Source organism: Meleagris gallopavo, chromosome 26 (assembly GCF_000146605.3).
Source record: "Meleagris gallopavo isolate NT-WF06-2002-E0010 breed Aviagen turkey brand Nicholas breeding stock chromosome 26, Turkey_5.1, whole genome shotgun sequence".
Taxonomy (NCBI): domain Eukaryota; kingdom Metazoa; phylum Chordata; class Aves; order Galliformes; family Phasianidae; genus Meleagris; species Meleagris gallopavo.
In genome coordinates this window covers 5,643,769-5,655,635 of record NC_015036.2, presented here as the reverse complement: position 1 = coordinate 5,655,635, position 11,867 = coordinate 5,643,769, and the positions used below count along the sequence as shown (strand labels likewise).

The window sequence follows — 11,867 nt, the reverse complement described above, 5'->3', positions numbered from 1 at the left end:
GCAGGGAGCAGGTGTGGAGAAGTCCTTTTTACTGGCAGGAAACTCCCTGGCAGTCGGTTGCAAGATGCAGCCTGTGCCTCGCAGCCATCACCAGCAAGTTGGAGGTGGTGTGCACGGTGCTGCTGGGCACTGTGTTCTATTTAGAGCCACAGAGTTTGGTGCTGCTTGTCCCAGGGTGGCAGAAAAAAATCTGTGCTCAGCATCTGGGCTGCTCAGTCCAGATGGGAGGAGCGTGGTCCCAGTAACCCCTGCGTGCTGGGAAATGCGTCTGCCTATACAAGGGAAAGGTTCTTGCCTGTGTGGAGGGGGTGTCATGCAAACAACATAGAAGTATGCAAGCAGACAGGGATACCTCAGCTTCCCCAAACACGTGGTTTGCTTTCCTTCCCCAAACTCGCCTGTGGCAGGGAGAAGAGTAATGACAGGGCTGTGGCAGGGCAGTGTGAGGCCCTGATGCAGGAGAGCTGAGGAGCGGTTCTCACTGGGATGCTCTTTGTTCTGCACGAGCACTGTCAGAGTCTTTAGCAGTGAATATACTACAGGTCTTTGTTCAAGAGCTGCATCCCTAAAGCTGGAGATGGGCACCCTAAGCAGCCCATTCTGGTGCTCCTGAGATGAGGTTGGCTGTGGTCCCGCAGCGCCTGTGCCAGGCAGGAAGTCGAAGGCAGTTGTAAGCCATGAGGGATGCACACAGCAGTGCCCAGGGCTGGTGCTGAGCTGCAGGTTGAGCGATGCTGTAAGAGCAGCTCTGGGTTCTGCCTTGCTGCGTGGGGCACCGTGCTCACCCTCTGCCCTCTTCTCTTGCAGGTTTGTGACTGAAGGGCCTGGGAGCTCCCTCCACTGGTGCTGTGGGACGCTTCAGCCAATCCAATGCACCCTGACAACAAACTGCCCAGCCATGGCAAGGCAGGCAGCAGCGGTGCCCCGGCCCAGCACCACAACGTGAGCCAAGCACCCACCTGCAACCTGGGCTCGAAGGGTGTGGGTGCAGGCAGCCATGGCGGCAAGGCCACCCAGATCTCCCCTGGCAACTCTGGACTGAAAAACAGCCAGAACACTGTCCCGAACTTCAGCTCCTTGAAAGGCAAGGTGAAACGGGAACGAAGCATCTCAGTGGACTCTGGAGAGCAGAGAGAAGCTGGCACCCCGTCGCTGGACACAGAATCAAAAGGTAATGTGCTCCTAAACTGTGCTTCAAAAGTTCTTCTCTCAGTTGCTCCAAGCACTCGGGCAGGAGCGGAGATGGGAGCAGCTGTAGGCAGCTTGTGTTTCTATGCTGCCCTTCTCTTTGGACCTACCTCAGCAGCCTGTGCATCACCACATGTCTCATCTGCAGTTCTGGGACCAGAGTGGCTGAGCATTGTCATTTCTTAAACTGCTGGTTACATCGAGAGTCTGGAACTGTGGGTTGAATAGGCTTCTGAGGCCTGCTAAACAAGAGCCTGCTTCACCTACGCTGTTCTGAGCAGCTCTGCTTTGCAACGTACAGACTTTCAGCTCAGGACAGAGTTAGTTGTTTTGTGTCTTCTCCCTGCTGGCAGAGAGCTGCCGTTGTGTTCCTGCAGCTGCCCAGCTCCTTACCTGGTTAGTGAGGAGGTGCTGCAAGGGTCGCTGTCTGAGCAGCTCTGTGGTTTCATTAGCTGTGGATGAAACTCTTGTATAGAAACACTTGGCTTCTAAAAAAGGGCTGAGTCAGTACTTCCAAATCTTTTGACTCTCCTGTCCCAGCCAGCCTTCCCTGTGCTGTCCTGCATCTCACAGAGCATGGTGCCCAACGGCTCCACGTGACACAGGAAATCTACTGAAATAACACAATCAGGAATGCCTGAATCCTTCTGCAGTTTGCTGACACTTTGAATTAATATGGCCCATAAACCTCTAGATTATATACAAAAGAGTGATCAGACAGTGTTACGTTGGAGTTAACAGAGCTGGAAGTTATCGATCATAGAATCCTTAGAGCTGGAAGGGATCTTGAAGGTCATCTGGTCCCTGTTCCTAACCCTAACCCTGGGACAAGGGGAAATGGTTTTAAGTTGAAGGAGGGAAGATTGAGGTTGGATGTCAGAGGGAAGTTCTTTGCTATGAGAGTGGTGAGGTGCTGGAACAGCTGCCCAGAGAGGCTGTGATGCCCCGTCCATCCCTGGAGGTGTTCAAGGCCAGGTTGGATGGGGCCCTGGGCAGCCTGGGCTGGTATTAAATGTGGAGGTTGGTGGCCCTGCATGCGGCATGGGGCTTGAAGCTTCATGATCCTTGAGGTCCCTTCCAACCCATGCTATTCTATGATTCTATGATTCCTGGGTGCCTTCAGGCAAGCTGTTTCCTTTCCAAGCTGCCCCAACCTGAGCTATGAAATCACGGGAGCATGTGAGTTTAGAGAGGGTGTAAAGTCCCCTGCCTAATGAATGGCTTTGAAAAGCAGAGTCTGTGTCTCTTGTTCCTACCAAGGATGTGAACATCTTCAGGTTTTACTTGTCTTTTAACGACCTTTCTCACCACTGATTGTTCTTTGAAGCCCTTGTCTAGGCAGAAAAACAACAAAAAACACACAAGAAAGAGCCTTTGCTCAGTACTTCGTCAGGAGAGCCGTGCAGCCCCGTGTCTGGGAGGACGGATGGCTGTGCATGTGGGAATGCAGACCTGTGGAGGAGCAGAGCCAGTGCACGCGTGGAGAAAGGGAGGAGGACAGGGATGAGGCAGTGATCTCGAGCGCTGACTGCCAGCTTGGTGGGGAGCTGCAGGATTTAGTGCTCTGCTAGTACCAGGCAAGACAAGTACCTGGGAGGTCTCCTCGCAGGATCTGACTTGTGGGAGTTGGCGAGGGAAAGGGGAGGAACCCAGCAGGCCTCTAACAAGCTCCCTGTCTGTCTCCTGTGCCAGACTGAGTTTTTCTGAATAGCCATCTAGCACTGACTGTGCTTTCCCTATAGCCAATGCTGTGCCTCTCTCAATGAGCGAGCATCTGGGCTGTGCCCACAGGATAATCCTTGGGTCCAGCAAGGTGCCAGCATCCTCAGCCAAAGGGTAACAGCTTGGGCCCGGCGTGGGCTGCAGAGATGTCCTGTGAGCGGTGCCTCAGGCCAGGCAGTGCTGCTAGTGAAGGGCTTTCAGCCCGGGCCTCTCACAAGGCCTTGCTGGAACGGATTGTGTTGCAGCTCTGGCACACTGCTCAGAGTACAGGAAGCCATGTCTGACAGCACGGCTGAGCCCTGCGTGGGTCCCACTGCCACCTGGGGTCTTGGCTCGCCATCCCCAGGCTGCCCATTGACCACCACTCAGGGGATGATGTCTCAGTGCCAGCCCAGATACCTGCAGGACATGGTTGCTGAGCCTGGGCTTTGGTGAGCTCCAAGCTAAAGAGCCTGGCCTTGCACACCGTGCTTCCCCAACCTCCTTCACTGCAGTCAGGCAGAACCCCAGCCCTCTCAGCCCCTTGGCAGCTCTCCTCAGCTCTTCTGACTCTTGTGTCCTTTGCAGGCGAGGTGGCTCCCCGCAGCAAGCGGCGGTGTGTGCTGGAAAGGAAGCAGCCATACAGTGGGGACGAATGGTGCTCTGGGCCAGACAGCGAGGAAGACGACAAGCCCATCAGCAGTGCACACAGTGAGTGCCTACCTCCTCTCCTGCCCAGAATCTTGAATAAAGCCAGATCTCTCCTGGGAGTGTGGCTGATCATTGTGCTCTGGGAATATCTGCAGCCATACAGTGAGGTGTGGGATCACAGAACAGCTGTGCAGATGCACTGAGATGCTGGAGGGGGAAGGTGTTGAGGTTGGATGTCCATGCTGCCCAGATATCTTCAAGTGTGCAAATAAGGCTAAAAGTGTCTCGACAGTGGTTCAGGCAGGCCAATGTGAGCAGGGAGTTCTTCTTCCAGCCATTAGTGAAGCCCAGCTAACTATTCCTAAAGTTCAGGCTGATGTTTTGAGGTTATGTAGGTGTAAAAATTTTGTGAACTTTCAGATCTGGTTGCTTTAATTTCCATCTCTTCCTGTCCACCAGAGTGCAAGATGTTAGAAAAAATATGGCTGTTTCTTTCTCTTTGGAAGAAATACTCTCCCTTGTGTGGCAGTTTGGTATCACTGTGAGTCAGCAAACATGCCCGTAAAGCAGTGTGACGTGTGGCCTCAATGCCTGCCAGTGCACAGCAGCCGTCTTCCCTGAGATGTTTATCTCTGTGTGGTTCACAAGGGCCAGGATGGAAGGCAGGACTAAAAGACTTTCCTGCCAGCTGGTCAGAATCATAGGATCATTGAGGTCCAACCAATCCAGTGCAGCTGTCCACCTACCACCAATGCTGCCCGCTGACCACATCCCTCAGTGCCGCTGCTTTGCCCCAGGCTGACTGCTGGTCTGTGTTCACTGTTGGTAAGAGAAGAGCAGGCCTGGCTCAGTGGCTACAGTGTATGGAGCTGAGCAAGAGGAAAGCAATGAATGCTGCTGTTAATTACAATGCTTATTAATATTAATTAGGAATATTACTCAATAATTAATGATGATTAATAATTATCGCTGGTGAAAAGCATCTCCTCTTTCCCCTGCTACCCGAGTCCCTGTTGTTAGCACCATGGAAGGGAGATGAGATGAGCCTGGGGCCACCCTGAGATGAAGGAGAGACCAAAGGAGGAGTCCGGCCGCTCGGGTGCCTGGGGACGTTGGCCACCGAGAGGCAGGGACTGCTGGTCGGGTGCTGCCATCTGGTGGTGCCGGGAGCCTTCCTGCTTCCCTCCACCTCTGTCCATTCTGCTCCACACGGCAGTGCCGTTCAGCAGCTGCTCTGCTTCTCTTGCAGCGCTGGCCTCTAACTCCTGTCCTGTGCTCCCACAGATTGTAATGTAGCAGATCCTGCAATGTCCACGGCCTCGCAGCTTGGCCCAGGGTCCAACCCGCTGCCAAACCTGAATGAGACCAGTTCTTCCAGCACACCTCATGGTACTGCGCCAGGCTTACGGTCGGATGGTGCGGGAGGTGGAGGTGGTGGAACAGGAAAGCAGCCTTCTCAGTTCGTCTACGTCTTTACAACGCACCTTGCTAACACGTAAGCAGTAGATCTTGTCCATTCACCCAAACCAGTGTGGACTGCTGATCTGGGGGCATCTGTGGGGTTGGGTTGTCGCAGGGAATGCCATGTAACGCTTGGTGTTCTCCACTCGGTTCCTCACTTCTGTTCTGCATTGTCTCAGCCATAGAGTCTAGCAAGACTGAATTTTAGGGTTTTTTGTTGGATCATATATTGTGCGTGGTAGAGCATCTTGGAAACAGCCACCTGTAGGGCAGCATGGAGCAGCAGGCACAAAGCAGAGCAGAAGGCCCAGCGCAGGTCATGGGAAGAGGGAAATTCCAAGGCAGGTGATCTTCAGTTGGAAAACCTCACTGTGGCCTGTGCAGGACAGGTGGGAGGACTCTGAGAATATTTCCCCCATTCCTATTGACCTCCTAAGAATTCCCTGTTCCCATAGGACTGAAGAGAGGAGGTGGTGCCTGGGGCCCGGGATGGGGCACAATGTCTGATCTTGAGTGGTTGATTCTCTCTCCCCAGAGCTGCGGAAGCTGTCTTGCAGGGCCGAGCTGACTCCATTCTGGCCTATCATCAGCAAAACGTCCCACGGGCAAAGCTAGACCAGGTATACTGGCCATGGACCAAATGCTCCTGTTGGCAAGTGCTGCTGCTGACCATTCCGTTCTGACATGGCTATTTCCCCCAGCTCCTGGTTTAGCTGTGGAGGAACAGGGAATCAGAATTCCCTTTCAGCAGTGTGGGAAGTGCTTTCCTTTGAAGCCACTTCAGAACGAGTCTTGGTTACTGTAAATTGTGAAGAATTTGGGCTGGAGCACGATATGTGGCCCCGCAGATATGTGGGCAGAATACATGACTGTGTATTTCCAGGCCATGTGATGGGGCCTGCTTCTTCCCCATGAGGAATGAAGGCAGAGCTGCCATGTGGCGTGTTTCAAATTGTTTTCCTATAGGGTATGGGAAGAATAGCTAGAGCATTTTCATCCTCACTTTGTCTTCCCTTTTCTCTATCAGGCGCCAGCTCCTAAAGTGCTGGGAGTTGCTGAGCAGGTTCCGATTAACCCTCCTTCTGCCAACACTCCCCAGTCTCAGCCACCAGCACCTCAAGCAAGTCAGCCACAGCCGCAGCCTCCTCCACCGCAGCCTCCTCCTCCACCTCAGGCCATCAGTCAGACAGCCCTACCTGCACCCAACAACCTGCCCCAGGAGGGCACGAGTGAAGATGTCCGAAGAGAACTGACTCCCAACTCTCTAGGAAACAACAGCGGCAGCAACCAGCCTGGAAGTAACCACCCCAATACACCCACTGCATCCACCACCACCATGCAGCCTGGGCAAGTGGACTCTGCCACGTCCAGCTCCAGCCTCCTCGGGGAGGGCCCGGGCTCAGGGATGCAGGGGAATGGGCAGGCAGGTCTGGGTTCCAGGAACTCTATGAACTCAGAAGGGCTCTCGAAGGAGCAGCTGGAGCACCGGGAGCGCTCTCTGCAGACCCTGCGGGACATTGAGCGCCTGCTGCTGCGCAGTGGGGAGGCTGAGCCGTTCATGAAGTCCAGCCAAAGCACTGGTGAGGGTGGGACAGCCCCTCAGCCACAGGCTGCCCCTGCCCAGCCCCCCGCACCTCCTGCAGGCATGAAGAAGTACGAAGAGCCTCTGCAGTCCATGATTTCCCAGACCCAGAGCCTTGGTGGCCCCAGCCTGGAACACGAGGTGCCCCACCACCCCGGCACTGACATGGGGCAGCAGATGAACATGATGATGCAGCGGCTGAACCAGGACAGCTTGACGCCAGAGCAAGTGGCCTGGAGGAAGTTGCAGGAAGAGTACTATGAGGAGAAGCGCCGAAAAGAGGAGCAGATCAGCATCCATGGCCGACCCATGCAGGAAATCATGATTCCACAATCTATGGGCAGCATGATGATGCGTGGCCCCCCCCCACCCTACCACAGTAAGCCTGGGGAGCAGTGGCCGCCAGGCATGGGCAGCCAGCTGCGGGGACCCATGGACGTGCAGGACCCTATGCAGCTAAGGGGAGGGCCACCCTTCCCAGGGCCACGATTCCCTGGAAATCAAATACAGAGAGTCTCTGGCTTTGGGGGGATGCAGAACATGCCCTTGGATGCTCTTGGTCCCATGAATGCCATGCAGAGACCGGTCAGGCCTGGCATGGGATGGAGTGATGATCTGCCTCCGATGGGAGGTCCCGGCAACTTCCCACAGGGTTCCCTGCCCTACCCGTCAGGGCAGGGGGACCCTGAAAGGTTCATGAATCCACGTGCCAGGGAGGAGATTCTACGGCACCAGCTGATGGAGAAACGCCCGGTGGCAATGCAGAGGCCCATGGGGATGGCCAGCAACTCCATGAGCCAGGGTATGGAAATGGAGAGGATGATACAGGCTCACAGACAGATGGATCCATCCATGTTTGCTGGGCAGATAGCAGGGGACAACCTCAGCAGCAACCCAATGGGAATGGATTTTGCAGGAACTCGTGGGATACTGAGTCCCCCTATGAGCCAGTCAGGCCTTCGGGACATGGACGCACCCATGGGCCCTGGCAACCTCAACATGAACATGAATGTCAACATGAACATGAACATGAACCTCAATGTCCAGATGACCCCCCAGCAGCAGATGATGATGTCGCAGAAAATGAGGGGGCCTGACATGATGGCCCATCAGGGTATGAGCCCTGAGGAGCTGGCCAGGGCAAGGGCTCAGAATGGCAACGGCAGTGCAATGCTGGGGGGACCGCAGAAAATGATGATTCCCTCCCAGTTCCCCAGCCAAGGACAACAAGGTTTCTCAAGTGGACAAGGACCTTACCCCAACATGCCTCAGGAGATGGGCAGTGCCTCAGACATGTTCAGCCCCGAGCAGGGCACCATGCCTGTCGGAAGCATCAGTGGTACCACTAGACTCAGCCACATCCCTCTGCCTCCAGCCTCCAATCCCGCTCCTGCACAAGGAGGAAACCTGGCCAATATGCACCCAGCACCTTCCCGGGGGTTGGGCCGCCGGCCCTCCGACCTCACCATCAACATCAGTCAGATGAACTCCCCTAGCATGGGTCACCTCAAGTCCCCCACCCTCAGCCAGGTGCACTCCCCACTGGTCACTTCGCCCTCTGCCAACCTCAAGTCCCCGCAGACGCCATCGCAGATGGTCAGCATGCCACCTTCTAACCAGTCTGGGCCCCTAAAGTCTCCCCAGGTGATGAGCTCCTCACTTAATGTCCGCTCTCCGACTGGCTCACCAAGCCGCCTGAAGTCCCCTTCTATGGCTGTTCCTTCCCCGGGTTGGGTGCCATCTCCCAAACCCACAATGCCCAGCCCAGGAGTCAGCCAGAGCAAGCAGACACTCAGCATGAACTCCTCCACATCCATGGCAGGACTGGATCAGGGTATGTCAGTGTCTTGTGTGCTAGTGTGCCTGCGTGTGTTCTGGTGAGTGTGTGAGCATCCAGAACCCTGGAACAAGCACCCTGCGATCAGAGCTCCGTAGGATCAGCACTGGTCACCCATCTCCCAAATCCAACCTGCCTGGATTGGCTGTAGTCCCATTCTTCCTGTACCCTGTGAAGCAGGTCTTGCTCTCCTTCCTGCTCTGCTCACGTGGCTGCTTGTTGCAGGCAGCCCAGAGTGCATTTGCAGCCTCTGCCTACTGGCATAGCAGAGCAGTTTCTACCCTGGCAGTCAGCAGAGATGTCAGGCACAAGAATGGATAAGTGCTACCTGCAGGACTTGGGGTGGATGCCGTGGAAGTGATGTATTGGAATGATGCAGGAGTTACATTTGTTGTGGTCTGTGTTTGCATTCTGCCACCCCTTTGCCAGGCCATTTTCCCCCATGTCTGCATGCTCTCACAGGAGTGGGGAGACACTCGTGCTTAATTTTTGAGGAGTACTTTTTTTCCCTAGGGGTAACAATAAGGGCCTTTTTGAGTAATCTGAAAGGCAAATGGTGCAGCCTGTAGTTTAGCTCGTGCTCTGTAATACAGGTAGAAAAAGATGTGTTTGAGTTGGGAAGTCACGGGCAGTTTGAAGAGGAAGTCCATCACAGTTCTTGAGTGTGAGCCTCGTCAGAGTCCTGAGGACTTGCCAGCTGTTTGGTAGCTACTGTAAGGAAGGAACAGGGCTGCTGTCTGACAGGAGAAGCTGCTAAGTGTGTGCAGTGCTAAGCTGTGCTCTCTCTTGCTTACAGGTTCTCTCCCTTCTGGGCCCAGGAGTAGTTCTTCTGCACCAGCCAGCAACCAACCAGCCTCTAGCACCATGAACCCCAACATGCCTTTTACTTCCTCTCCAGATCCATCCCCCTCCCAGAACCCCCTTTCTCTGATGATGTCTCAGATGTCCAAGTACGCCATGCCCAGCTCCACACCACTCTACCACAATGCCATCAAAACCATTGCCACCTCTGATGATGAGCTGCTGCCAGACAGGCCTATGCTTCCACCTGGAAGTATGGCAGGTATGTGCCTGTAGGGCTGGGCTGCTGTGTTGGTGTGTTCCCTCATCAGCTTCCTTCTCAAACAGCTGAAATTTCCCCTTGTTTGTTAAGAGTTGGCTCACTTCTCCACAGTGTCCATCAGCTTTTGTCTTGTCTGTGCTGCCTGGATGGACATCACCCAGTCTGGCACACTTCTCCCACGAGCTCTGGAAGCTTTCAAAACATCTTTGACACAGCATGGATGTGTTGGCCCTGGGTTTTCACTGCAGGTAGAGAGATCTCAGGCCCAGGATGAGGCAGAAGGCCGCTGCTTGGAACCTGCAGCGGGAGAGGGGTGCTCAGAGCAGGGCTTGGGAGCCTGTGGCTTTCAGTGGAGGCCAGGTGCCCGCTCAGGCAAGGCTGTATCTTAGCACAGTTGTGATTTCAGTAAGCGACAGCCAGATACGCTTCGCTAGCTGGTGGCAGTGATGAGGACAGCTAGGCAAATTATTGTCTTTCATCATTCTGTGCTCGGTATGAAGGGGAAGGGGAATTCCATCAGGCTGTACCACTTGATTCTGGGGTTTGAAGCTATTTGATACATATTTTCAGTGTTTTTCAAAGTGAAAGATCAACTTGTTGACTCTTTGATTGCTAAGAAGTCATTTGGTTTGGCCACGAGCATGCAAATGCACATACTGCCTTTCAAACGGAGCCTTTTTGTGAACAGTTTGTTCTGCTGATGAGCCTGTTTGTCCCTCCTGGATAGCACTTGTGTTGGGATGCTGGCGCTTCTGTCTTGTTCCTCCTTGCCACTCAGCAGTGTGTGATCACAGGAGGAGCTGGAAGGCTGTGCTAAAGGCTCACTCCTTTGTGCGGAATTGCAGTGAGCAAAACTGGAATCGTTCTGTGCTGTTTGTGGGCTTGGGGAGCTGAAGTTTGGAGCGCTTCTTTTGGATGTTGATGCTTTGCAAGTCCTGCTGGTGTCCCCTTCCTTGGAGCTCAGGGCTTTCTGAGCAGTAGGTCCCAGCGGGCTCCACAGGGTGGAGGTCTGTGGGCAGAGTTAACCCTTCTCTCTTTTTCCTCTCCTTAGGTGTGACAGGGAATCAAACAAATCAGCTGCACTTAAACTCCGTGGGACCTGGATCCTCCCAGAGCCCCATGGGAATCAACCTGCCTGGTCAGCAGCCTCTTTCCCACGAACCACCCCCTACTTCTATGATGTCCTCCCCAAACCCGCTAGGCTCCAACATTCCTATGCACCCGAGTGCGCCGGGGCCAGGTGTGCCCCCCCAGAACCCCATGATGCTGCCCCCAGGGCCCCAGGACTCGCTGAACCAGCAGTGCGGCCCCGTGCCCAACAGTTCACAGATGATTCCTTCCAACCAGCTCGTGTTCCCCCGCATGCAGCAGCCCCACAACGCCATGCAGTCTCCTGCAGGAAGCATGCCCATGGCCCCTGGTGGGGCAGGTGGCCCTGGCATGCAGCAGCATTTCCCACCGGGAATGTCACTGCCTCCCGAGGACCTTCCTACCCAGCAGCCCGGCCAGATGCCTCCTCAGCAGCACATGATGGGCAAGAACATCCCTCCTCGGATCGGCGAGCCCTACCCAGCTGTGCTCCCCGGGGTGGCATCGGTACTGAACGATCCTGAGCTCAGTGAGGTCATCCGGCCCACACCCACGGGCATCCCCGAGTTTGACCTCTCCAGGATCATCCCGTCGGAGAAGCCAAGCAGCACCTTGCAGTATTTCCCCAAGAGTGACAGCCAAGCACCCAAATCACAGCCTTCCAACCTCCACCTCATGAACCTGCAGAACATGATGGCTGATCAGCCCCCCGTGAGGCCAGGTATGAATGCCCCCAGCCTTCCGGGGCAGCAGGGCGTGCAGAGGGGACTCGGCATGCCCATGTGCCATCCTGGACAAGTGCCCATGCTGGGCAGGACAGGCATACCGCCCCAGCAAGGCATGATGGGCAACAGCATGCATCAGGGCATGATGTCTCCGCAGCAGAGCCTGATGGCCCAGCAGAATTTCATGCTGATGCAGGCCAAGCAGAGGAGCATGTCTGTGTCAGGGGAGATGTATGCCCAGACAGGACACATCATGTCACCTCAGGGCTCTCTCATGGGACCCCCACCGCAGCAGAACCTAATGGTCACACACCAGATGAGGCAGAGGAGCGTCTCCCTGGACAGCCAAATGAGTTACATCCCCGGGCCGGGGAACATGGCTAACCTGCCTTTCTAAAGCATGGGCCTGATTGTACAGATGTTTTTAAACCTTTCGTTGGGGGCGGGTTGGGGGCCGACGCCAGTGGAGGACACCAAGTGGGATGCTTTTCATATCGGATTTGCCTCTATACAGAAAACCAGATGTGCAGTAAACTTGATGTGAATTGGGTTTGTTTTTTTTTTTTCTTT

At 54.9% G+C, this 11,867-nt stretch overlaps 1 protein-coding gene across 1 annotated transcript; it reads left to right on the top strand.

Moving 5' to 3' along the window:
* The first annotated feature begins 870 nt into the window (after positions 1-870).
* BCL9L (BCL9 like) lies at positions 871-11,861 on the top strand. The gene is made up of 7 exons (XM_003212729.4): positions 871-1,171; positions 3,478-3,600; positions 4,825-5,035; positions 5,537-5,621; positions 6,029-8,417; positions 9,217-9,483; positions 10,535-11,861. The coding sequence occupies exons 1-7, from the start codon at positions 871-873 to the stop codon at positions 11,692-11,694; spliced, it is 4,536 nt and encodes a 1,511-aa protein (XP_003212777.2). The 3' UTR covers positions 11,695-11,861.
* Positions 11,862-11,867: the final 6 nt, after the last annotated feature.

Excerpts from the sequence above, each read along its gene's own strand:
- BCL9L (XM_003212729.4), top strand. The coding sequence starts at position 871 with ATGCACCCTGACAACAAACTGCCCAGCCATGGCAAGGCAGGCAGCAGC. Across the intron at positions 1,172-3,477 it reads GCTGGACACAGAATCAAAAG|GCGAGGTGGCTCCCCGCAGC; the intron begins GTAATGTGCTCC and ends TGTCCTTTGCAG. Across the intron at positions 3,601-4,824 it reads GCCCATCAGCAGTGCACACA|ATTGTAATGTAGCAGATCCT; the intron begins GTGAGTGCCTAC and ends GTGCTCCCACAG.